Genomic DNA, 27605 nt, shown 5'->3' on the forward strand with positions numbered 1-27605 from the left:
ACACTTAACAACACCATCATGGACGTTCGGTTCAGTTCAGTCTATTCCAATTATAAATTCAAAACAATTTATGTTACCGAGAAAAAACTCTTACCTCCGGGACTCTGTTCAGAGTTGCCCTCTCCAAATCACCTTGCTCAAAGAATTCCCCAAAGACCAACTCTGCCACCTACAGACAAGGAACCAGAGAAAATGAATAATGACCAAAAAAAAAGGGGGAAAAAAAAAAGAGGGAAAAACAAGGGATATTGTGTAGTGGCTGTTAATGTAACCATAACGAAGCAGGTACAGTGACGAATATAGTAAACAACATAATTGGTAATTACAGAGTTGTTATACATCCTTTTTATGAAGGCGATATTTTTTACTCATTCCTGTCAAGAGGAATATCAAGTGGCATGCATTTATATAGGTTTTGCAAGAAGTGTCATCCAAGTTGGAGAAGAGAGAGACAATATTGACTTTATTCGCACCCTATCACCCAAAGCGGCTGTTTCCCTTGAACAAGCTATTAACTATTGAGAATATCTTTAGGCAGGAATATAATGTCCATATGTTGTAGACCATTAACACAACAGATTTTGAGGAATGCCCATTTAAGCCAGCAGCAGTTTATCCAAGTAAGTGCCTGGACAATGCACAGATCATTCAGTAGGTCAGTTCCTCGGATGCGATACAAAACTCAATGGTAAAACAAGAGCATATTGCCTCATATGACACTGTGTGGATTATGTAGTACCAATTTGTGAAGGACGAATGATTTTGAGTGCCCCCCTAGGGTTGCTCCCTTGTTCATTTGAAGTTAAAAGAAAATGTTTAAGGTTTGAAGTTATTAGAATTTATGAAACAACAGATAACCATCTAACAGTTATCCCTGCACAGCTGAGGAGCAGATGTCATCGTCAACTTAGCCTTAAAGAGGTATTCCAGAGATTTAGCATCTTTTGAAGTTGAATAGCTTGAAAAGCAGAATAGGCTGTAGAAAAACTAATAATGTTCAACTTTTGTTTTCCTTTTTTTTTTGTGGACTATATCATATATATGAATACTAAAGTTCTGTCTAAAGTCATCTTTTTAATGATGCAGGAGAGGATGAAGGAGTAGAGTAAAGATAAAAACAGTAAAATGAAGATGAGACCATTCATGCATTTTGCAGAAGCTGCTGCAGTTTCAAGATTGTAGTTTTCTAACGGCAGTATTTATAAGGTTTTTATAGTCATTTTAAATGAACTTATACCTTTCCTATGGCCTCTAAATGCTAGTTGGCAGTTTGCTTACAATTTTTTCATCATTTCTCTAATTCTTTCCTTTTCCCCCCACCTTTTAAAGGTTATCAGTAATATCTCCAAACTTTAGCAGGCTAAAATCATCTCAACTTTCGATAAATTTATCTTTCCTTGCTATGTTATTTCTTCAAATTATCTAAAATTATGCCCCAGATGGGGGGGGGGACGGTTAAATTTAGATCACGATGCTGTAAAGAATACAGTCAAACTAGTAATAAGTGCCGCCCATATTTTGGTCTTTTATAAAGCATATTTGGGGGTAACTCTAGCGTTATTCCCTGTTAACATATATCTATATGGTAAATGCTATCACATATCTGTCCGACACCTTTCGGGTAAAGTCTGAGGACATCAGTGTCTAGCATTTCATGGCTAATGAGTTTATTGTGTCCTTTTGTTTTATTCCCCTATCGTTTACTGGTGGCATACCTAAGGCACCAATCGGGATTCTGAGTAAAATTTCAAGAATCACATGGAAGAGTCCTAAACCAAGATGCATCAAAGAGGAAAATATTACTTACATATTTCACCCACAGACATTGTGCCAAATACATTAAAACCCTGAAGAACAGTTTTTTATAGGAAATTGCTGTGAGGTGACTACCACATTGTTAAGTTTATAATGTAAGCTAAAAGAATATGGCTTTGGTTTGTGTCTCTTTTAAGACCTTTTAAGGCACATGTCATGATAATTAATGAAACAAACTAAATAATTTAACATTATGTGTTCCAGCTTTGGATAAAAAAAAATTTTCCCAGCACTATAGCAATTTTGCTGCAAATTCAATAAGCTGATGTATCGTACATATTAATATGTATGTGTCTACTCAGTATGGTAAAACAAAGCCGCCTATTCAAGTAACAGACAATAGATATGTATGTGTCTACTCAGTATGGTAAAACAAAACCGGCTATTCAAGTGACAGACCTATTAATAATTACAAACAGAAAGGTTAAAGGACAACCGTTCACCTTCTTCTGGACTTCCCAAGGTTTTGCGATTGCGGAGACGTCGCATGCCGTCATCATCATACCACGCAGCAGTTCCTTGTGCTCGTCGTCGTTCCAATCCTTCTCCCCTTCGTTAACTAACTTGAAAAATTCACCTCGTGATCTGCGTGAAAGCAATTAATACAGAAAGAAATATAGATCAAAAAAGTTAGACCAAAAAGTACAATCAATACAGTCTTGAAACAAAGACATTAACTAAAAAAAATAAAAAAATAAAAAAAATATAATAAAAAATAATTTAAAAAAAAATAAGAGAAAAAGAAAATACAAAGGAAGATAAAAGAGACAGCAAATGTTTCAAAAACTGATGATAATGTTTTTCTGCCAAAAAAGACCAGAATGGATTGCCTTTGAGTGAGAACCAGAGCAGAAAGTTGGCTCCATCTAGTACAGAAAAACATGATTAATCTCACTTCTGGCTTAAGCGATGTTACTCTTTGCTGCCTTGAGAGGCAGACTGGCTGGCTATCCTGATCCATGGCTGATTGCTTCCAGCTGTTCTTATATTCTTCCACTGACCTAAATATTGTGTATAAACCGGTTGTGTTTTGCAAGATGTGACGCTTTATATAACCCATCCCAGGAATACATCATCAGGACAGCAACGATTGCTAATAGTTTTGATGTCTTGTACAGTCTCACGATGGGTAATTAAATGCCTCAAGAAATGTTTGTTTCCCTGTTTCGGTTTAAATGGAAGGGAGGAACCAATTTCTTGACAAATCTAGTTTGATGTAGTACTATTAGAGAATGACTGTGTATAGGTAGTATCATAAGGAGAGGGATCTACTTGAATGGTAAACTGAAGTTACTAATAGCAACTGATATTGCCAACAAGACAGGTGAGTAAAACTGAAATAAAGTGAAGAAAGGAATGAAATATTGGTGTTCATTCTTCTTCACCCTGTTTGGTCACATCCCCAGGGGTGGGGTGGGGGGGTGGTGGAAGCATTTCTTAGTGCTACCAATGTTCACATCTAACAAGACAAAAAAGCCTTTTGGAGTGACAGTTTGTTCATCTGTGGGGCTGTATTAAAAGGTACTCACTAATATTGGCATCAGTGCCACGACTCCCCATTTTGACACCTTCCCCCTAACCAATCCTTCATCCCACTCCCCAAGTCCTTCAATTTCCACTCCCCTTCCCCAACATCTTTTTCCTATCTCCCTCCCCATTCTGCAACCCCCCCCAAGCAAAAAGTATAGCAGAAACATTCATAATTCCTGATGAATATGTAACCCAGAAAATAATGATGAATATGAAACCCAGAAAGAGAGTTTTTGTGATTTCTTCAAAGAATGCACAGGCCAGTTAACTCTCAGAATCAGAGTGAAATAGTTATATGTCATTAGTCAGAATAACCAGCAAGGTACATCATTACAAATCCAGATGCAGCCTTCTTCCATGGCAAGACATATTTAAAACCTCAATAAACCAGCCAGGATATCATCACATCATCAGATGTACATGTCATGATTGGCACCCAACACTTCACATGACCGACTTGTCACGGAAATTCTGTGTTAATGCACATCAAGACATCTTCACTGTACCGTAAATTCAACCACAGGTTAAATTAAATTTCCTGTTCTTGGCAGATTTCTCTTGCAAACATTTACCAGGAAAATAACTCTGATGTTGTGTTCAGTATAAATATATATATATATATGTATGTACATATATATATATATATGTATATATATATATATATATATATATATATATATATATATATATATATATATATATATATATATATATATATATATATATATAGGAAATGAATGTGTAGCAAGTGTATGACAGATATATAGTAAATAAATAAAGAATAACACAACAGAAAAATTCCACTTCACGACTGGTTTCGTCCTTTTGGGACTCATCACGCGAAGGTAGGAATCAAACCCCGGATCTTGTGTCACGAACCCAAGTCCGTATCACTCGACCACAGTGATTCTAATGATGTGTGAATGCGTATAAATTGGCTTTGTATAACTGTGATTGCGGGCGTATAACCGAGGTGTTATATATATATATATATATATATATATATATAGGTTGAGACTAGTTGAGACTAGTGGAACACTAGTAGTTGGTACTCTGAGTTTCACGCATGAAACTCTGGAAGTTTGGGCAAACTTCATTGTGATACTCGGGTATAAACACTAGATGTAATTCAAGAGATCTGCATTAAGTACTACTGGTCTGTTACTAGGGTATAAACACTTACTTGAAGTAAATGGCGAGATCTGTAGCTAGTATTGCATGCTCAAGAAATCTAATCATTGCAGAGTATTCCTCTGGTGATAGATTCATGAAGATTTCATTTCCCTAGAGAGAAAAGTGGAAAAAAAGAGAGAGAAAAGAAAGTAAGTGACACATAAAATGAAAGAGACTTATCTCATAAAGGACTATGGCAACCTCTCACCAGGAAACAACAGGGTAGAAATTGACCCCCCCCCCAAAAAAATAGCATTATTATCCAGATTTATGGATATATACAATACAACACACATATAATACACTTGTGTTGCATCCTTGTTAAAGACTAAAACAATTCTGTGGATGAAGAATTTGTACACTATAGTGAAAAATAACAGATATTTTGAATTCTTTTGCTATGATGATGTCACATCATTCTTTGCTGTTGAAATGTTAGAAATTAAAACATTTTCAATCAATAAGATATCAAGATATGACTTTTCTTTTTTTAACCCAATGCAAGATTGAGTATTTCCGAGGAAATCATTAAACTGTTCTACCAGTGAATTCTGCTTGATGAATAGGAAACCACTGGAGGGTGCCATCTCCTTGTCATGAAGAGGAATCATGCTGTCAACACAACATGGCAGTTTTGCGTAAAAAACATCACCAATTACAGAGATTAAACGGTGAAGAAGCTGATTCAAGCTCATGATAAAATGGTGGCATGACCTTTGTTGACAATTGTCATGAATTAGAAAACTACAATTATTCTAGAAAAGCTCAGGTCACAGAATCTCTTTTCAATTTAAAATACCCTCTGTGCATAAAATTTCATGGAAATATTACAATGAATCTGGTATACAATATAAGAGGGTTCTGTGTTTTTTTTTATTTTTTATATATTTACAGACAACCAGTTCGAGTCACAGAACTGTTCACTGTGAAATCTACTCGATTTAGAACACAGATCTAATAAGTCGATTCCCGATGGAGGGTCATTCAAAGAAACTGAGTATCTGGAGGATGTTCTCGAAATCAACTAAACTCAACAGGAAAACAAATTTGTGCGAATAATTCAAATTACAGAGAACTTCTTCTCCAATTTCTGTTAATAACTGCCTATTCTGATTTATCTGGAAAAAAACCCTTTGTTGGCAATTTTCATGAATTAGAATACAATTATTCTAGAAAACTCAGGTCACAAAATCTCTTTTCAATTTAATGAAATACCCTCTGTGCATAAAATTTTATAGAAATACTACAATGAATCTGGTAAACAATATAAGAGGGCTCTGTGTTTTTTTTTGTATATTTACAGACAACCAGTTTGAATAACAGAACTGTTCACTGTGAAATCTACTCGAATTAGAACACAGAGTTAATAAGTCGATTCCCGATGGAGGGACATTCAAAGAAACTGAATATCTGGGAGGATGTACTCCACATCGACTAAACTCAGCCCAACAATTTGTGCAAATAATTCAAATTACAGAGAACTTCTTCTCCCACTTCTGTTAACTGATTATTCTGATTAATCTGGCAAACAAAACCTTTGTTGACAATTTTCATGAATTAGAATACAATTATCCTAGAAAAGCTCAGGTCACAAAAACTCTTCTCCAGTTAAAGAAATATCATCAGTGCATAAAATTTCATGGAAATATTACAATGAATCTGGTACACAATATAAGAGGGCTCTGTGTTTTTTATATATATTTACAGGCAACCATTTCAAGTCACAGGACTGTTCACTGTGAAATCTACTCGAATTAGAACACAGAGTCTAATAAGTCGATTCCCGATGGAGGGACATTCGAAGAAACTGGAGGACGTTCTTGACATCGACTAAACTCAACCCGAGAACAAATTTGTGCAAATAATTCAAATTACAGAGAACTTCTTCTCCAATTTCTGTTAACTGATAATTCTGAATAAAAACTTTGCAAAAACATTCACAAACATTTTCCTGACAATCAAGATTTTCAATCAGTTTTAAAAGATGAGTCACGTATGAGTCAATGCACAAATAAAATGATAAAATAAAACTAAGATAAACATCAAAGGAAAATGTGTGTCTAGGGGGTAGATTTACAACCCCCCAAATCGTTAAAATTAAATATGACTTTGATATTCCATGCCCACAATACACCTCTCATACAATTCCCCATTTTGAAAATCTTTTGTCGGTAAAAATAAGTTAGAAATTCAGAAAGTCAGGACAAACATTGAAGTTTATTTCATTCTTAACTGGTTTCATTTTTTAACCTTCTTTTGTTGTTTGTATAAAGTCTGTTCTGTCTTTTTTGCAAGCAGATGAAGATAGGGAATCGGGGGGGGGGGTGGGGTGGGGGCAGGTAAGGGTGAATATGGACATAAAATTTAGGAATGCGAAGGATATGGGGAGGTGGGGGGAGTCTCACTTGCAGAGCAGTGTTTACCTTGCTGTTGATGATCATAATGCATTGGTCAAAGTGATGGTGTTCCATGGTCGAAGTAGAGTACAACTGAGCCAAGGGGGACTCGGTCCTGTCAACAGAAGAGAAACAAGGTATATGACAACTCACTCTCATACTGAAATCATCTCTGTCTAATATTTTAAAGGGACACGTGAAACTTATAGCAAAGAGTAGAAATATTCTACACATTTAGTTAACGATATGATTTGATTAGATGAAAACCTGTTTTGACTGGCTATGAAACCTTCTATTACTTCTGGATTCTAAGTGGATCTCGGTACGTGATGACATCTGCTCTTCAAAAAAGCTTTCCTGAGGCTATTATAATCTTCTTGTTTATTTATCTTTGACATTTTGATACATTGGAATTTTGACCAAGCTGTTAATTTTTTGGAGATATATATATATTTATTATTATATATACATATATTTACTATATATATATATATATATATATTCTTCCCCTCTGTGGATATTAAATGTTTAAACTATTATGATGAAGTAAAGCAAAATGATTTATTTGATCAATTGCCTTGATGACATCATTCCCTCTACTGTTGCCAAATGATAGACAAATTGGCCTATCATCTTGTACACTTTATTGGGTTTGGTAGTCTCTTATTGCTTGAACACTTAACCCACAATACACCTTCTATAGGTCGAGTGAGAATTCTCATTCTCTCTGGCACTTTGCTCCCAAGTGATGTTGTTCTCCACCCTTCATATTGTTCCTTAATAGTTATCGTGATTATTAGTGTACAAAAGAGGACAAGAGGAAACAGTTTCTACCAAGATACTGTATGTAGTAATATACAAAGGAAATCACACGCACGCTGTTATTGGCTAATGCTGTCAAGAGCAAACTTGAAAAACATTTTACTAGGATTAACGACAGATAGCAACTGACGAGCAATTAAAAATTTTACATGTAAAGAGATATATACAGTAGCGTGAAGAACATAAAAACTCTCTAAATCCTCGGTAAATTTTTCAAACTTCCGGAGCGGATAAAGAATTTTGAAAAGGAGGGGTGTGGCCCTCAGGACATTGAATGCCACTCTCATTTAGAGTTCTTTGCATCCTCCCCCCCCCCCAGGAAAAAACAAATAAAATACCCAGACATGCAATGGTACATTCTGAGGCAGTTTAAGGCTAGAATTTTTATCTATAATTAGGTCTTAATGCAAAGTTGTGATATTAAGTCCTTTTATTTATTTTTTTTGTGGTTGATGGGGGAGGGGTGTGGGAGGGGGTGGGGTAGGTGTGCACTACCACATCAATTGGATTCATGCCTGTACTGAGTATGTCCCATATGTTTTCCACCAATGGCAGGAACTTTCTTTTACTCACATTACTTGGAAGTTGTTTGTGGTCCCTCTGTGGTCGAGATCATGTGAAAGGCTACCAACCATTAACGCCATGATCTCCAGGTCACTCATCTTTTTGGCCAGTCCACCAGTCTGAAAAAATATGAAAGTAACAGAGAAGGAAATAATAATGATGATCATTATAATCATATTATTATTATAATTATAATGATAATGGGAATAACAACAACAATTAATACACAACAGTCTTATATTGTCCAACACACACACTTAATAAGTCTCATTGCACTGAAGAAGGTTATCAAGTACAACCTATTTTATGGTCACTAATGTACAGTCAAGAAAACAACCTTTTGTTGTCATGGTTTCACACTCGTTTACGATTAAGAAAAAAACTATTCTGGCCCATTGAGTCTTCACTTACGCTCACACCTGCCATATTTAAGGTGGAGGGAGTTCTGTTCACAAAGCCAAATTTTAAAGGTTCTCTATCTCTCATAGAAACTATCCAGGATATGTGCAAGTTAGGGTTAGGGTGTGTCATGGTATATATGGCAACACTTTTAAACACGTTGACAATCTCTTTAAATGCAGAGTGACTGATTACCTACAAGCTCTTATCAAAACTGTTTAGTGACTGAATAACAATTTCACTGATGCTGAGGAGGCTGCAGCATCATGCAGCCAGGCTGCATAGAACAGTAATCTTTTGTGTCTTAACAGCTTCACACAATATAATACTGCAGGTCTGCAGAGATACTCACTATTGCTTGATATTAATTCATTAATTTATTAATTTTTTTAACCTGCTGCAGCTTTTCTTTTGATACTGTAACTGACAGATGTTTATCAAGTAAGCCAGAAAATCCTCCAAATTTTCCCACCTACAGCTCAAAATCAAAATTTGTTCAGTATTATAGTGCTGATATTTCATGAGTTTGAAAACACGTTTCATGACTTGAGCAGATGTCATATCGACAGGTATTAAATTCTTTTAATTTTACAGTGATTCTGCAAAATGCAAATATTCACCTTTTCTGTAATGCCCTAATTACAGCACCCAATTCCCCAAAAACATTATTTGCTAAAATCTAAATTTGGGGACCAACCTCTGTGATAATTTATTTTAACCACAATTTGTGAAGCAAAGCAAAGTAAAGATGACTTTGTGCGATGGGAGAAATGTTTCGGCTTCTACTTAACGATTCATTGTATATTCATCAGCACGCAATGAATAATGCATGACAATACAATGTTGGAATATACAGTGTTGAGGCGATTCATTGTGTTTTGGCATATGGATCTGCTGTGCTGGAAACTACATTGCCATACTAGGCTCACTAGAAATTATCGCTGCATAGACAATACACGTACAAAGTATGTGTATATCTTGTACATTAAACAATGTACTTTAGTGGAGGCATGCAACTACAAACACAACCAGCTGGTTTCTATGATCTGCGAATGTAAGGCCAAGCAAGAACTGTCTTAAATTGCTCAAAGACATGGTAAATTTGGTATTTTCATCCATGAAGTCAAATTTCTTGTTGACTTTCACATATCTTAATTTTCTTTACAAGGATATCTTCAAGAGATTTTTTAGTTAAGGAAAATGAACCCTTAAACCAATAGAGTAAACATGAAAAGCTAAAAATATGCCTCCCTTTAATAGTTAAAGGTTGTCAATGCTCACCTTCAACATGGCAAACATTGTTTGCGTAACTGTGAATGCATGTCTCCAGTTGTGATACGTGACATTGCGGTAGTTCTTCTGCACGCTGAGGAGCCATCTGCACATGTTCTGTAGAGAGAAAAAGCCAGGAAGAAATAAAAAACAGAGAACGAAAACTGCTTAAAAAAAATGCTAATCTACTGCAAAAAGTCATATGTAGGTATGAATATGACAAGATACAGGCCTACAGGGCTTGATATTTCCATCCTGACGGGATCTTTATCCCATGTTCAAATCCAAACTGGTCCTTTATCTTTTACTAGCTAGCAAGATTATATTAATATTTACTTGTCTGTACAATGTTTACTTTGTTCTCTCGGTCTACCTAGATCGGGACACTTCCTTCCTCGTCCCGACTGCTGCTATGCACTTTGGCACCTAGTTTGAAGAGGCATTTTCCATCCGAGCTCTAACTTTCAATCAATCTCTCCCAAGCTGTTTAAATGTTTGCATGTAATTGGTTAAATTCCCTCAATCTAACCATGGCATCTGTTGTGATAAAAATGTCTGGTTTAAATAGCAATCTACTATATAGACCCCTTTAACATGTCTCATTTAAGACAGAGCATATTGAGTCACACTTCTCTAATAGAATGTATTTGTGTTTTCCTTTGGACTATTGACATTCATGACTAATTTCCTCATTCTCTGTGCTATTGCTGCAAAATTAAGTCACAAGGTACCTTATTTCCTTTTTTTAGGTACCTTAGGTTTTATTTTACCTTAGTTTTTTTTTATTACCTTATTTTTTTTATTACCTAATTACCTTTTATTACCTTTTTTATTTACCTTAGGTTTTTTTTTAGGTACCTTAGGTTTTAGGTACCTAGGTTTTAGGTACCCTATTTCCTTTCATATTGTGTAAGTGTTCAAACTATTCAGATTCTGGCAAACTCAGTGCCAAACAATTGGTGGCAATATTCAACTATTTTAAAGAAAACAGATGGTAATATTTCACCACTGAGTTTACAATAACAAGATAAAATCTTCTCACCAGATCCCAACTCCAGTAACTAGAGCAATGATCTGCCATGGTGCATCAATATCAGAGAGGGATTTACCCATTTCTACACTCAAGCAAACTAAAATGCGCTAGGAAACGGCAGCACTTTTCCCACTAATTCAACACCATCCCCCTTTTTCTACTCACATGGTAAAAAGCCTCTCTCTCCTAACATAAATAATATTCACAAGGAAAAGCTGGGTTCTCGAAAGCAGGGCATCTTTTGACCAAGCTTTCCGAGAGGTGTTATTGATCAAGCTATCAATTTGAATAAACTTCCTTCAAAAATTTCAAACAAATTAAGCCTTCAAAAGACACAGAGAAAACATAAGTAAAGCTGTTTAGATTGAACACCGAATGCAAAAAACAACAAGAGTTACAAAAAACAAAGCTGTTTATACACGAATTAACAAAGTGTGAAGATCTTGTAACCAGAGTCATGATTTACGGTCCTCAATTTTCTCCTACATTAAGTTTTGTTTAATAAATTTGTTCATTACAGGTAGATACAGTCTTTAAAGGCTGTTGGTAATTCATCGCGCCATTTGTCGCTGACAGGAAGGATGAGAATGCTCAAAACTCGGCAAAAATTCCCTCCGACTTCGCGTATATTTATTTTTTGTATTTTGTACTTTAAAGATACTCTCCCTCTCTCAAGTTCAAAACTACCCATTTGATCCCACTATTGTCTTGGAAAAGCAAAACTGCGAGTATGAATCAGTTAATTTCGAAAAAAAGAGGCAACAACTATTGAGACATGATCAAAACCACACAATATGCTTACAGGAGTTGAACTCAACAAAGTGAATTTAATCTCTAATTCCTCTTCAAAGCTAAACTTAGAACTCTGTAGTCAGTTGTCAAGTTTTCTTAAAAGTAAACTCAACAACACAAAACTTGATTGTATATGTGTCGGTTAAAAAAACTGAGATTTCTTTCAAAGCATAGAAAGGCGATTGCGACTAAAGCCTGAGGCCCCTAAGGCTTCTCGTATGAGATTATACCAGATAAATAATTTGTTTTTTGTTGTTTAATGAACTTTGCTTATTAAATACTTTAATTCTATATGCACTATTCTTGTTATCTCTTTACTGCTGTTTTCTCTGTTTTACCAGTTACCAAAAAAACCCTTAGTCACACTGTATGATAGCCATACACCTACTGTCCCCCCCCCCCCCCCCAACAATAAATGCTGCATATTAGGTAATCCATAAAAGGTATATCTGCTTTAAGTTCAGAATGTATTCCTCATTGGTAGAGCACAGAACATTTATTCCTTTCAATGAGTAACTGAATTCAAAACAAACATTTTTTTACTAAATAAAAGTGTTTGCAGTTTTGCTATTACTCACAATCCACCAATCTGGTACATTTTTTTTCCCTCAGCAAATGAATCTTTTCACATTCCTATATCTTCCAAAAGCATCCCTTGTAGAACTCCCCACCCACTCCCCACCCCCTCTTCCCACCCAACTTTTCATCCTGGTGCCATCTGCCCAGAGGACTTACACCCAAATCAATAAAATCAGTTCTCACTGTTTTTCTTGTGTTACAAAAAAAAAATGGTTTTGCATTTGTGACGATTCCTTTAATGTTGCAGTGTAGCGTGCAGCATCCTTCAATTCTCTTGAATATTTCATCTCTCTTTAGATGTAAACAGTTATGGCAGATTTTACCTCCGAACACCTCTATGCATTATGACAACTTTGATTAAAGTGGTTTTACGACGCATCTTCAACTATGACGATAATAAAAGATGCTTTATGGTGCCAGTGATAACAAACCAATTAATCACGCAGTCAAGCCTTCTTCTACCGAGATAATTCTGGAAAGAACATTCTGTGTCCCTGATCAAAATTAGTCACCTTAAAATTGCTCCTGTTCCTATTTATTGCATTATGGAATGCAATCTAAACACAGAAGAATATCTTATATTAAAATGCGGCATAAATAATACAAATGATACGATAATCAAAGGGCAGACGGTAACTGCCTCTTCTTAACTAATGAAAACGTTTTTCGATTAGAAGAATCAAAGAAAGTAAAAAAAAACGAGCGACGGAAAATCATGTTTTCCGAACAATTATTACTCGCATATTTCAAGGGAAAGAAAGATTAGCAAGGGGTACTTTTTTAATGAGACTAAAATTTTGAAATGTTTCAGATATTATTCCATGTGAAAAGTTATGAGTTTATAACCCTCTGGAGAAAGTCAAGTCTCAATTTATGCATTTTTTTTTTCTGGTTTTGATTAAACAGAATTTTTATATCACTTCACATTTGTTTAAGAAGCAAATATCCGTCCCTCTTTCCTTGGGCGGGTATTAAATCATTCTAATGTAACACATATTGTGCGCAATATACATCTTGCTTAAATACACAGCAATTAAGGACAGTCGTACACTTGTATTATGTGCAGGCTGCAAGACAAACAGTGAGAGTTTTCATTGCGATTGTAAATAACAACTTTAATAAGTGTACTTTACTAAATTGTGTGTTTGATACAAATGGAATGCTTGTGATCAGGATGTATCTAGACAAATTACTACCGGATCCTGGATTCATCATATCTTAGAATGTTCTGTGAACAGATTGTGACTGGCAATACATGATTCATTACTGTTTATTGTTTACTTTTTACTTCATCGTATCTGTTGAATATTCATTATGTTAATAACGTGTGTGCTTGGGATTAGGATGTATCTAGACAAATTACTACCTGATACTGGATTCATCATATCTTAGAATGTTCTCTGGACAGATTGTAATTGGCAATACACCATATGTTACTTCTTACTTTAACGTATATGCTGAATATTTATAATGTCTCATGATATCATGATAACAAATTCTAGGTAACCTAACATGTATGTGTTGAATATTCAGTATGCTTACAGTGCGTGTTATTAAGCTATGCGAGTGCATCCTGTTGCTTTAACATTGAAAAGTTAAAAGTTATTACAAGAGAGTGTTGTGGTTAAGTGGTTAAGGCATTGGACTTGTGATCTATATTAGTAAGGATTGCAAGTTCGAGTCCTGGCCAGATCATTATGTTGTGTCCTTGGGCAAGGCACTTTACCTCCAATGCCTCTCTTCAGCCAGGGGTTTAAAAGGGGACTTTTGAGGTAACTTGTAAATTTAGTTGCGTGCACCGGTATGTGGCTGCACCCTATAAGAAGTCCCCCAGGGGACACCTAGATGTGGTGCATTGTAGTGCACAGGAGGGATTGTTTGAATTGTGCACACTTTGGTGTGTGGGTGTGACAAATTACCAATGACCAGGTAAGTGTCATGTGAAGGGGCCTTGGCCGTGAACAAGACTGTAAACCTTCAACTTCGACCTTTCCAGCTTACTGCCCTCTGTTGACTAAATTCCTCAAGCTGCTTTAAAGTCTAAATACTTGTTTGCTGATGAATTTCGGAAAACAAACTACCGAAGCAGATTCAATGTTTCTTATTCAAAATGCACTCTGACCAGGTGGGTTTAATGGAGAAAAGCTGTCGCAATCGAAAGAAATTTATTTTCTGCTGCCCTTATGGCGCGAATGATTTACCGTAAAATCACTGCGACCGCCCATGTCAGCATGTTCATTACACAAATGTAAACAAAATGGTGTACACATGCGGTCCGATCAAGATTTTATCACCCAGTTCTATACTCGTATCATCCACTTTTTACAATTTAACGGAGGAAACTTCTGAAAACACCGGTTTATTCATTGCAATGGAAGGAAATGACACAATTTCGCAAGCTACATCAGTAAGACCGAGACAAGGATACAAGCGCAGGGATCTAAAGACAGGCTAGCCACTTAAGTAAAATTAAGCCTAAGCCTAATGGTTGTAAACAAAACAGAGAGATCTGATTGGCGCATGATCTGTTGGGCGGGGCTTGCAAATTTTGATTGAAGTTTGTAGAATCTACAGACTCGTTAATTGATCTGGCGAATTTTATTCAGCTCAACATTTTTAACGACAGATGACTCAATAAATATAATGAACATTGATATGAAAATTGCAAAGAACAGTGTCATTTTCACTGAACTGTTAGTGCTGTAAGCTGGAAAGGTCAAAGTTTAAATTGAGACTTTAAGGTATGTGTTGCAGCAGTTCTTTATGTTGGGTGGACCCGGTCAGTTCACAGAATAAAGGTAACAGGGTTAATTAAATGTCGAGTGACACGTGTAAAAAAGGCACTGATGGAGTAGCAGGGTTGGTAACATTAGCTGAGAAAATTCACGGCTGTAAACCGGCAGCACGGCACATCATTTAGCAGGTCTATAGTATTGGCCATATATCTGTTGCGAAGATACTATAGGGACATTATAATAATCTTACGTGATTTCAAAGAAGAATAAAGACAGAACAACTCGTTAACTTTACGTATGTGTTAATGCTTCGTTCTGTGTCACTGTACTCGGTAATGTAGCACAGATATCCTACTGGACATGTGTTGCGCTTGCGGTGTTTCGACGTCATCATGCCCAGTCAAAGTAAAACGACAGGCTAGTTACTAGTATTTTGGACACTTCCTAGGTCCATCCAATTATTTTTGGACCTCGTAAAGTAACTGAGGTGGATTTCAGGTGGTTACAGTATGTTTCTTTTCAGTCAAGTTGCATTTGAAGGACAAGTCAACTCACTGCCAGAAATTTTCCTGACTCTAGTTGAGTTTTTAGTGTTTCTTAATTACTAACCAAGATGCCATTTTTCGGAAAGAGAGAGACTAGGGAGCCATTCTACTTTATTGATGGCGCTTTCTGCAATAGCATTATACTACAGAGTTTCCGGATTTCGAGTCACTGTATGATATCTCTATGACTTGGTAGAGTCACTTGACTGTTTTGAAATTTATTGACTTGACTCACATGACTGGTTATGACAAATGCTTTCAGTTTATACGGCAGCAGGATATCTAAGACTTTCTGTGAACTGACAATTATTATGAATATTCCACTTAAAGAAGTTAAATTTGCCAGAAAAGAAAAAAATTAGAAGAGGGAAATCTTTGAGATTAGACGTTCCTTTCTTAAATAGGGTATAATAAAAAATGTCCGATAAATCCTATCACAGCCTCGAGAGCAAAATTATGGTTTAAATCGTAAACGTGGCTGCAACTTTTACCCCTGGAACATGTAAGCAATTTAATTTCACAAGGGATAAATTTTACAACCTGCAGCGATGAAAGTTAACAGAGCAACAGCAGAGAAGTAGGACTTGTCCTTCCCTGGCTGTTTACAGAAACGGTATGGAAGTAACAGAATGAACTAATTAGGGAGAAGGGAGCAGCCAATCTTTCATTTTGTAAAAAAAAAAAAAAAATGGTCACAGATGAATAAACACACATATGGATTAGCCACACAGACAGAGCAATTTACCTCATAATTTATCCTAAATTTACTGATTAGATCCAGCTCAAGAAACATTCGGAGACTAGCGGTGAGAGTTTCGTCCTCCGTCATGCCGATCTCGCTGAATGCAAAATCGGCTAGACCCAGCTCGGCGCAGGTTGGTACCGGTATTTTCTGCAACGAAATGATTAAAAACTGAGTAAAGCATTTTTTATACACAAGTAGCACATGTACGACATACTTTGATCTCATTGGTTTCCGACCTGTACCCCACTGTCCCCTCCCTCTTGGCATCTCCCTTGGAGGGCCTTGAATTCCATAAAGACAAAAAAAAGCTCTTTTATTATATATATTTTTTTTAAATTTCTTCAATTTATAATTACACCACATTTGGTTTGTTTCATATATGTTTATTCAAACAACAAAGAACCTTTGTCCATATGTATGTGTGATGTTCAAGTTAATGGTGCATTCTAGCTATCATAGAAATGTACCAGCTCTCGTCAAGTTTCCTATTTCAGCAGAAAAAATATGATCAATATTTTGTATTATATAATAATCCAAATTATATCAAACAATTCACACATCATTTAATCCCATTTTGACGACGTTGCTGTCGGTAAATCATTTTGTGCTACATTAATACAAAATTCTCAAAGACACTCAGTGTAGCTATTAAATTAGTATAGATTAAGTGCACAAGAACAGTCAGGTGCAACCCAAGAGTGGGTCGCATGAAAGAACTTCGTGGGATGAGATTTTTCTGGATGGCGCATTAGAATTGTCGACAGTTTTCAGAGCTTGCCTACAAAGTTCAATTCTGTTTAACTTTCTTTTATACATAAAAAGTCCATAGTGGAAGCTAGCTATCCATGTATTCTGAGAGGTCGAAATCTAGTGGGTGGGGGGGTGCATTTATCCTCATGGCATATCCTGGGGGGGGGAGGCATAGGCCTAAAAATTCAATTCAATTCATTTCAGCACAGCATTTTCTGAGCAATAAATTCCCTAGGTTTAGTCACACGGAAATGCTGGGAGACTTTGAACATGCAAAGAGATGCATATTGCTTCAAGGTATTAACAAAGTTAAAGTTAGTGTGAAAGATTATAAAACCATATGAAACTTTGCATCAGGTTTAGAAATATTCTTTTCAATCCTACAAAGAAATGCTTAGGGGGTATAGTGATGTGTTAGGCCAATATTTTTCTTATTTCATATTATGATATATCATCATATCCAACAGTACTGACGTAAAATGTTCCAATGTGCCATCGAACTTCTGCTGATGGTAATCTGAACTTTTTATGGCCATTTTAGCATAATATCTGGCACTATTTTGAATCCATAAACTGTAACTTTAAACAACATGTTACCGTTGCTTATTTATCCTCAGTGGGATGGTATCAGTTATTTAGTTCATTCATCCATTATAGAGCCCTCGAGAGTATAGTTAACAGCATTAAGCATCTGGCAACCATCTTTACACTGCCTGCCCTCCTTAGCAACGTGTTCATTAGGCAATGTAGTTGTTGTATGCCCACAAATGTGGTGCACAATTTTGCTAGATCACAGACTGCTAGTTCTCCACATTTAGGATGCAATGACGGAGAAAACTGTTTATGCGGAATGGAAATATTGACAGCGTGACTTGCTACAGTAGCTGGAATATCTATAGCTAATAAATACCTTCAAACGAACCGCCTCCTCTTGTGGTGCCGTGGCATGATAGGACAGAGTCTGAATTTGAAAAGGAGAGAGAGAGAGGGAGTGTTTAAAACTTATATATTGAATGAAGAAACAAATAAGATGTTTTCTTGGCAAAGAGAAGTGATCTAAATATGATGGGATACCTTCTTTCATTTGGTAAACCAAACAATTTCACTTTTAGCCAAAATTGTCACATAAAATGGATGTGAGCATACAGCATCTGATTTTGTGCCTGTCAAAATAGATTTAGTAAGAAACAGACGATAACAGTTTGTCCCCGTCTGCCCTCAAATCCTTTAGTCCCCATTGGTCCGTCAGTAAACAAAGTTTAACCTGCTCACCCAGAGTTTACAAACATTCCTGTACTTACAAAGTTTGACAAAATTAATACAAACTTACACTTTGCTTTAATAGCTCTCTCTCTCTGTATGCAAATAACGTGCTAATGACACAGCTTTAGTTTTAGATATTAAACTGTTAATTAGCAGTAATGTAGTAACTACATAGTAGTATAAAGACCAATCACCAAAAACATATATCAAAAATTAGCAAGCAGCTTTATATTAAATCTCTATAAATCCAGCAGCAACAAATTGTTAACTTGGAAAAAATATATGTTAAGATTTTAAAATCTTATTTTATCAGCTTAAATCTTTGTATCAATCCGATACTATCCTTTGTATTTAGCTGACATTTCTTTTAATTCAATTAACTGCAAAGACTTGTTTGAGCTTTACGATATGATATAAGATGTTGACATCTTTTTAGTGACAAGCAGTGTGTTTTTTTGCCTACTCTAATTGACCGTTGAGACTGAGAACCACACCAATGCTTTAACCTACATAACACGTTCGAAAGCATTCTGCGAAGAAAGGAAGGTTCAAGCGACACCATCGTGTATCGGGTGACATAAGTGCATGTAAATACCCACGGATTTTCTTTTCTACAGCCTTTCTCGTTCAAAGTCCTGTTTGTAAAACCAATCCTCTCGTCTTTGTTTACATGGTTCTTTGCGAAAGCAATTCTTTCACTTGTGCATGGATATGACTGGCTTTTCAGAAATATATGACTATAAGACTAGTCAGAAACCAAACACTTCATAAATGACTCCGGGGGTAACCTAACCCGCAAATGTGTGTACCGGTAAGATTTTTACGTCTCCCAGGTCAGTCGCAAATGTGGTAGTGGATAAGTACGACTTTTACTATGCCCAGCTGAATTTTGTTTTCTCTTTGTTTTCTTGACCAGTCTTGGCTTGTCTCGGTTCTTACCTTAAGTTGAAGGAAGTACAATACATGCAAGTGCAGTGGGTCGAATTTAAAATTTGGGTTAATTAGGTCGACAATCAACATCTCTGCTGCAGAGTGGCAATTCTACTGGCCAGAGATACTCGTCCCAACAGGTTTGGAAATTGAGGGTACCACCAGAATGATGTGAGGTCATCGTGTACTATAGAGCGACAATCTTTTTTTCTTTACTTGGTATAAACAGTCTTTTACTATTAGCAGGTAGGCAACTATACATACTGGCCTTTATACGCTTTACAATGGTCAATGGGATTGGACAGACAAATCAACTAACGAACAAGCATTGCATAGTTTAATTAATAACAAATACATAGAATAAAATAAATATTTTCAAATTGGGTGAATATGATTTCTTTAAACATTGGGTCAAATTTTTTGAATTTTCTTAACCAGTTCGAACATTGCTCATATAACAATCAGCTCTATCGACTAAGATTGTAAAAGCCGGAGACGAGGCCAGGTTAACGAGATCGACAAGAATTTCTGTGGTCTGAATCCTCTTAATCCACTCTGTTTGGATGCTTGCTTGTTTAGCTTCTTCGTTAATCTCTTCCCGGAGAAGAGAGGATGCGGTGCTAGTCCCCGATAATAGATATCCTCCTTCTTAAAATTTAATTCTGTTTATATTTTCTGTCATCGCATAAACTAAACGATAGCGGCTAATGATGCTTGTATGGATACTGGTGCGGAGTAGAATCCATAATCCTGTGAGAAAACCCCCGCTATAGCTGTGGACGATTGAATTATGGATAAACATTTTGCGGTGCGGATCTAGAGGTCATTTGAAATGGTCTTGACAGTTGTACTGAAATTTCAGACTAAATTAAATATCTTGTAGCTAATAGATGGGGAAAGCCTCAGCTATTTTAAACATGTACTAATTATTGGAAGATGTTTTGATGGAGTGAGGAATGATATAATATGACATTAGCTGTTAAGCTTTTTGTAAATTTATATAAGAAGAAAAAGGTGATCATGCCAGGGTTGTGTAACATGGATTATCGACACAATCCGTTGATCAATGAGAAGAACGTCTTACAAGCCAATCTACGGCTGATTTTGATGACCTCATTACAGCCAAACACTCAACGTCAAATATCTCACAGCTTTGTTGGATGAGGTTGAATTAACTCAGTGAGTCTGTAAAGGGTTATGATGCAGAAGGGTGTAAAATTCCTGACCGAATAATACCAGCAAATCTGTAAGGGCAACTTGGTGTCACTTTCCAACCAATATTTACTCAGTATAGGTATACAGTTAGTCGTTTCCATTGATCCTTACTGAATCAAATAATTGTTACGTTCCTCTGTTGATTCATACTGAACAGAAACACTCTGACAAACTTAGGCACTGTGTCAACAGTAGGATGCTGCAGCCTGTAGCCATACTGTGTTATATGCTGCATTTTTAGCCAGGCTGCATTGGATGATGCATCTTGTAGCCATACTGTGTTATATGCTGCATTCAGTAGCCAGGCTGCATGGTATGCTGCATTTGTAGCCAAGCTATGTTATACCCTGCATTTGTAGCCATGATGCATTATATGCTGCATTATATGCTGCATTCTGTAGCCAGGCTGAGTTGGATGCTGCAGCTTGTAGCCATGCAGGGCTATATGCTGCATTTTAAGCCAGGCTGTGATGTATGCTGCATCCGGTAGCCAGGCTGCATTGAACACTGCAGCTGATGAGTCCTTTGCTGAATCCTGTAGCCATGCTGAATAGGATGCTGCATTTTTAGCCAGGCAGGCTGTGTTGTATGCTGCATCCAGTAGCCAGGCTGCATTGAACACTGCAGCTGATGAGTCCTTTGCTGCAAGCACACTGTAGCCATATGCTACATTTGTTGCCAAACTGTATTGGATGCAATCTTTTGTGCCATGCAGTTTCATGCAGTAGGCACTGCTGCTCTGCTAAGATGATAAACTATTTTTGTTCGATATTGAATCAGCCTTGCTGCAGAAGGTTTTGCAGCTTTCTACTGGGTCTTAAAGCCACACATTCTAAGACACACAGTTATATATTCAAACATTACACCAGACAGTTAGTATTTCCTTGAGTAATTTTATCCATGACAACCGTATCTCTAACTGTGGTGTGTTGTCATAGTTACTCAGGAGGTGTCAGAGCACTGAATTTTGTCACAGTCCATTAAAGCTGCTCCACTTGTAAAATTCGTTCTACATTCCATTTGAAGTTGATCATTCTAATGGATTCCAGGAGATTCCGATCTCCGGTCAGTGAAATTTTGATGTATTATCCTGTAAGACTTGCATAAATCTAGTTTGCACATGCTGCAGGGTTTGAAATTCATATTTGTCCAGATATGCACAGGATGAATATGATTGTTAAACAAAACAATACGAAAAATAAATAGAAATTTATAAATATAATTTTTGTGTGTGTGTGAAAAGTGGATACATTAGGGTTAACTTCAATGTTAATTAGAACTGAGTCAAGAATTCAATTGCTACAGTCTGTGATATCACACTCACTGTTGAAGGATTATCATATAACGATGTCTTTGTTTATTGTAGAAAAACATTTAACAATATGATAAAAAAAAAAAATCCTTTTAACTCAAAAGTAAATATCTGTTTTAGTATTAGATTAGAATAATTTTGAATGTAATTTTTAGGATACATTATAAGGTAATTGGACAGGTTTTTTGTATAGAGAAATTGTCACGGCAAGGAAGATGAAACCCCCCCCCACCCAAACATTCATTGTTTCATAATAATGGACAATAACAATCACCATTCCATAATCTCATTCACAATTAAAAAGAGATAGCTAGCTGTCAAAATGCTCTCCAATGGAATATCCAGATACCTCTGAAGATGTGCACGTTTATACTTCAATCTCCCGAAAACCAGAGGAGGTGCATCAGTGTAAGTCTGTTACATAGATTATTAATTATTCATTTCCAGATGATTCTCGTAATGTTGTGGTGACAATTTTACAGTCCTGTCATCAGAGCTATTACAGTGAAACTATTAGAGATGACATGTATATATATATATATATATATATATATATATATATATATATATAAATATATATATATATATATATATATATATATATATATATATATATATGAATATATATATATATATATATATATTCATATATTCATATCTACATATATGTACATCTATACATATATATACATAGAGAGAGAGAGGGAACACAGTGTGGATGTATATATTCCATGCAATTAGTATCATGAGAAATATTACAAAATAATCATCAATAATAATAACTATAATCATAAATAAACTAAAAATAAAGCATAGCTCTTGGTGAATAATGCCACCACCCTACCAAGATTGCAATTAATAAAACTAAGACATCCTCCTATATTGTTTTGGCAAGTGAAGATTAATCAGGTGTAAATCTGGGATTTGGGGGATAAGAGTGTGGGAGTACCCCTCCCCACCCCCACCCCACCTTTTCAAGAAAATCCAGCAGTTATTTATTAGTTCAATCTGGCCTTTAGACCTAATTATAGACCTAATTTATGCCCTACACATGTACTTGAATGAACCATTTAATGACTGAAATTTCATGTTACTACTGGAGGACTCCCCCCTCCTACATGGGAGGGGGTTGGCTCCAACCAGCTCAGGGAAACACCCTCTCCTTTATATATATCCTATGTCTGCCCCTGTAAATGAGGTAATATTTTACTTCAAATTTTTATTACATTTTTCAACTCTGTGTCACCCAGATCAGATAATATGCAAAGTGCAAATTGGAAACCTTCAAAAAGCCACACAATTGTCTTCTGTTTTTTTGTTGTTAAATGAAACACGCCTAGTTGAGATAAATAACATCCACTGTTACAGGGTTTTACGGTACCAAAAGCAGCATCATACAGTTTCGCTTTAAAGAGAAAAAAATCAAACCAAGGATGACAAACACATATTTCATATTTCAGAGAATTTGGAAAATTATTAAATCCTCTTAAGTATGCAAATGAGTAGCAACAGCTAAACAAGATCTTTGTACTGAACAAAAACAAAGATACTTTTATAACTCTTATTTACATATTTTGAATCCAATGACACAACATGGTACAGTATTAATTGCCTTTGGGATGTTGTTGAAAGAAAAACAACTCCAGCTTGTTTACAGATGGCGCCTCTGCTCTTTACGTTAGCTAACGTATGATGAGAGAAAAACAAGTGATGTATATTTTACGATTTTTTTCATCCTTTCACAAATTTTCTCGTCCGTCCATGAACCCCGGGCGATTGCCCATGTAACATTTTGACACGGTGGAGAGGGATGACAACAATTAGGATGTTAAAACTTGAAAAAACACAAACCTCGAGAGCGACTCGTTGCTTTGCGACCGCTCGGCAGACTTTTTCGTACATCTGAGTATTGTGTATGCCCATGCCACAGAATATTGAAAATGCCTGAAAGGTAACAAACATAGATGAGATAAAAAATAAAATTACACAATAGACGAGACAAATAAAATTATATAAGCTAGACGAGAAAAAAAGAGACTTATATAAGCAAGATGAATAAAATCCTTGAACTTGAGAAAGAAACACTTAACAATGCATGCTGGGAAATGTTTATTTCATCATACCGCAAAATTAACAATGCATGATGGTATATGTTTATTTCATCATACCAAAGAAAGATGAAGAACACACAAAATTATAAATAAATGTGATTCTTGATGACAAAGATCTGAACTATTCGATTTGATCTATTTGACACGAAAAGACAGTAGACAACACAAGACACATGGTGTAGGGATAACACAGAAAATTCTGTCCAGCAGAAATATTTCCATTGTGGTTCCTGAACAATCATAATTATAAAAAAAACACCTACAAAAATGGTAGATTTAAAAGATAAAGGTAGTGGGGAAATGACCTTAAGTATGCCCATGGGGGGAGGGGGAGGGAAATAATGACATAACAAAAGTTATGTAAATGATGAGTTGTTTATTAATTTACAATACAGTTCATCAGCATTTTTTGCCAACTGTCCACGAAAGTGAAACAATTCCAACAAAGCATTTATATTGCTTCCCTCAAAGAATTTTCACTCGTATGAGATATATATGTACTTCTTTAATTTTAACGGAATGAATTTCTGGAAATGATTGTGACGTCCTCAACCTACAGTAATTCACCTTAAGAAACCTGCAGGGCAAAAAAATACTTGGTATGCTTATATTTTGGGAAAATATTAATTCTCTTTTAGCTTTTTTTTACTTCTCATAGCTTCTAGTTTTAAAAGATATTTTTTATTTGTGTCTGAGATCTGAGAAATTATGACGGTATTATATACTACTGTAGCTTTACCCACTTTAAGGCAGAAAACTGCTCTGTTGCGTTATATTAAAGTATGTCGATTTAGTAATGAAATACAAAAACCAATTGGACAACCACTAGAAAGCTTCGGTAACAGACGAACAGTTAAAACGAGAAGAACTTTCTTATTTAAAACTACTATTATCTTACACAAAATCATTATACACTTAAGTATAAACCAACTTTACAAAAGACCTACAAATTCAGTGGCGTAGGAAGGTACTTTTGAGTGGGGGGGCTGAAGACTGATGGCCGGCCTGGGGGAGGAGTCTAAGGGGAGGGGGTGTCCCCCTCCCCTTTGGATTTTTTTGCATTTCCAGATAGCCTCAGATGCAATTTGGTGCAATATAGCACACTTCAACACCCACTCCATTTTGTAAACTTAATTTTGTATTTTCACCAGGCCTTATTTGGTGCTCCAAATGAGAATTTTTTTCTCATTTGGAAATGAAAAAGGGGTTTTCTGACTTGCGAAGCGGGGGGGCGGAATGATACTTCCGCCCCTCCACATTTTTCACTGGGGGGGCTGGCACCCCCCAGCCCCCCCCGGTTCCTACGCCCTTGTACAAATTCATAAAATCTTCTCTTTTTGTCATTCATAGATTTGCTTGCTTCCTGTTGACAATGTTATAACATCTGTTTTTACCTCCATGGTTATTAATAACTCTGCCCACCGTTAAACTTTGCAAAATGAAACTGAGAAATAAACAGTTGCTCGGAACAAATTGTTTTCCTCCCCCAAAATTTGACACAGCGGTTTAAGTTAATACCAAAAACGGGCTGCGACGTCGTCTCATAAGTTGGTGTTTAACTTCCTGTTGAAGATGTTAATTACTTAATCATCTCATTTCTTTGTAATGATTATATGCAATTGATGAACCGGGTAATTAAATCTAAACATTGTGTTACTTCCTGTGCATGACTCATTGCCTTCAGTAACTCATCCTTATAATTAATTCCACAACCACATGACCACCAAACCATGGATGATTCAGGTTGATATTAAAAAACAATTTCATTATTCATCATTTTTAACCAAAAATTGTGGTTACATATTTCCTTTTCACAAAGATGTTAGCATTTTTCTCGTGACAACTATTGCCATTAAAATGATTTTGCCTTAAATTTATTTGATTTTCGTCTTACTACAAGGCTTCGGTCATTGACCTCCCCTCCCCCCCCCCTTCTCTCTCTTCAGTCAGAAATCAAATGTCAGGTGGCATGTACACCCTGTTAGAGATCACAGGTGACAATCATTTTCAACGGAAGTAGCAGCTCATGAATACTGAGTAAAGGAGAAAAAGCCCAAAAAACAAAAAAAGACCGCCGCAATGGTAAAATCGATCCCGATAGAGTGTAGTGGTGATTTGTTCGAGAAACCTGACACCAATACGTGTCTTGAATGTTCGTAGAAGCTGTAGAGGTTCCCTAACCGTATGAGGGGTTACAGATGCCTCGACTAACGCAAGCCTCCGGGGTGGAAACCGGAATGACATTAAATTCTGACCGAATAGTAAGAAAGGAAAAGTAAGTATCTATCACTTACTGAGGCAGCTTAATAGGAATGAGTTTGAAAAGGATGTGTGAGGTGTTGTTTGTGCATGTGTTGGTTTCATATGCTCATCGCGAAGCAATGTTGAGGCGAGTAATTGATACGGGTACCGGGATGATGGACTGGTACAGTTACATACTGGTAAATAATAACAACACAGTTGTGAAACTGTTCACAAAGGTGCCATAGAGGATGAACACAAATGTATAGAGGCGGGTACAGTATATATATGTTATAAAAGTCATATCAAGTTTTTCAAACTCATAAAAACAAAATGTTTTCAAAACTTTCAAAATTTTTACTGCAAATTGGGATAATAAGGATGCTATCAAATTCAGTTCTCGTATGTACAAAATTCTATTCCTCATAAGGCAAACGCATTTGAGCAATGATATTTTAATCTGTGCAATCATAACAGTTTCATGGCACTCTAATGGATTCCATGGAAATCCAAAAATTTTCAAAACTTTCAAAAATTTTATTGCAAATTATTGCTTGGGAAATGAGGTTGCTATTAAGTTCAATTCTCATATGTACAAAATTCTATTCCTCATCAGGCAAACATATTTGCGCATTGCTAATTAACTGTGCAATTATTACACTTTCATGGATTGCCTGAAGAATTAAAACATACATTGTTTCAGTCTTGAGGGAGGTGAACAGCAAGAAATTAATTGAACACTGATAGGCTTACTGTGTTTTGATTGCTTTATCATAGTTTATGTCACAGAGTATATCCAGAGCTAAGAACCCCCCCCCCCCCACTCCCCCAACCACCTGATTCTCCTGTGAGTAGTCAAAAATGTACACAAAAATGTTCACAAAACTTTCACAAAATCGAATCCAAAGTTAACCGTGAACTATTCCTTCAAGGATCTGAGTATTAACGAAAGGTTCCGAAAAACCTTTAAGAGGTCATTCTCAATTTTAAGGTGACCTACTTTCATATTTCCAAATGTAAAATAATTAAATGACTCAGGGTGAGTGGTGCATCAGTTTTCACCCATCCTAGAAACTGATCTGTGGCTAATCCAGAGACCAATATGGTTTTTTTTGTGACAGAGGGTCAGAGGTCAAGTGACAGGTACAATCAAAGACAGAGGTGGCCTCAATTTGGAGGAATCTGTTGAATACTAAAGCAAACCATAATTTCTTACCCCTAAAATAGATATAGTCATTCAAATTTATTTTTTGAAATTAAACTGTTGAAATAGATTCGAAAGGATCTTTCCTTTTTGACTTTCTTAAATATCTCTTTAAAGTATGATATTAATGCAAAGAAAAGTTCATCAAAGTGTATATTTGGCATATGCTCTTACATCTA

General features: G+C 36.1%; 1 protein-coding gene across 12 annotated transcripts in view; it reads right to left on the reverse strand.

Moving 5' to 3' along the window:
- Positions 1 to 27605, reverse strand: part of LOC139968957 (dual 3',5'-cyclic-AMP and -GMP phosphodiesterase 11-like) — a 168169-nt gene that overhangs the window by 11446 nt on the left and 129118 nt on the right. For all 12 annotated transcript variants that reach the window (XM_071973597.1, XM_071973600.1, XM_071973593.1 and 9 more), the window contains 9 exons: positions 23722 to 23814; positions 18061 to 18111; positions 16401 to 16547; positions 9981 to 10088; positions 8310 to 8419; positions 6942 to 7029; positions 4529 to 4629; positions 2259 to 2400; positions 95 to 169 (listed from right to left, as the gene is read on the reverse strand). In XM_071973597.1, the coding sequence (XP_071829698.1) occupies positions 95 to 169; positions 2259 to 2400; positions 4529 to 4629; positions 6942 to 7029; positions 8310 to 8419; positions 9981 to 10088; positions 16401 to 16547; positions 18061 to 18111; positions 23722 to 23814 (915 nt within the window). The remainder of the gene's footprint in view (positions 1 to 94; positions 170 to 2258; positions 2401 to 4528; positions 4630 to 6941; positions 7030 to 8309; positions 8420 to 9980; positions 10089 to 16400; positions 16548 to 18060; positions 18112 to 23721; positions 23815 to 27605) is intronic.

This window comes from Apostichopus japonicus, chromosome 6 (assembly GCF_037975245.1).
Source record: "Apostichopus japonicus isolate 1M-3 chromosome 6, ASM3797524v1, whole genome shotgun sequence".
Lineage (NCBI taxonomy): Eukaryota > Metazoa > Echinodermata > Holothuroidea > Aspidochirotida > Stichopodidae > Apostichopus > Apostichopus japonicus.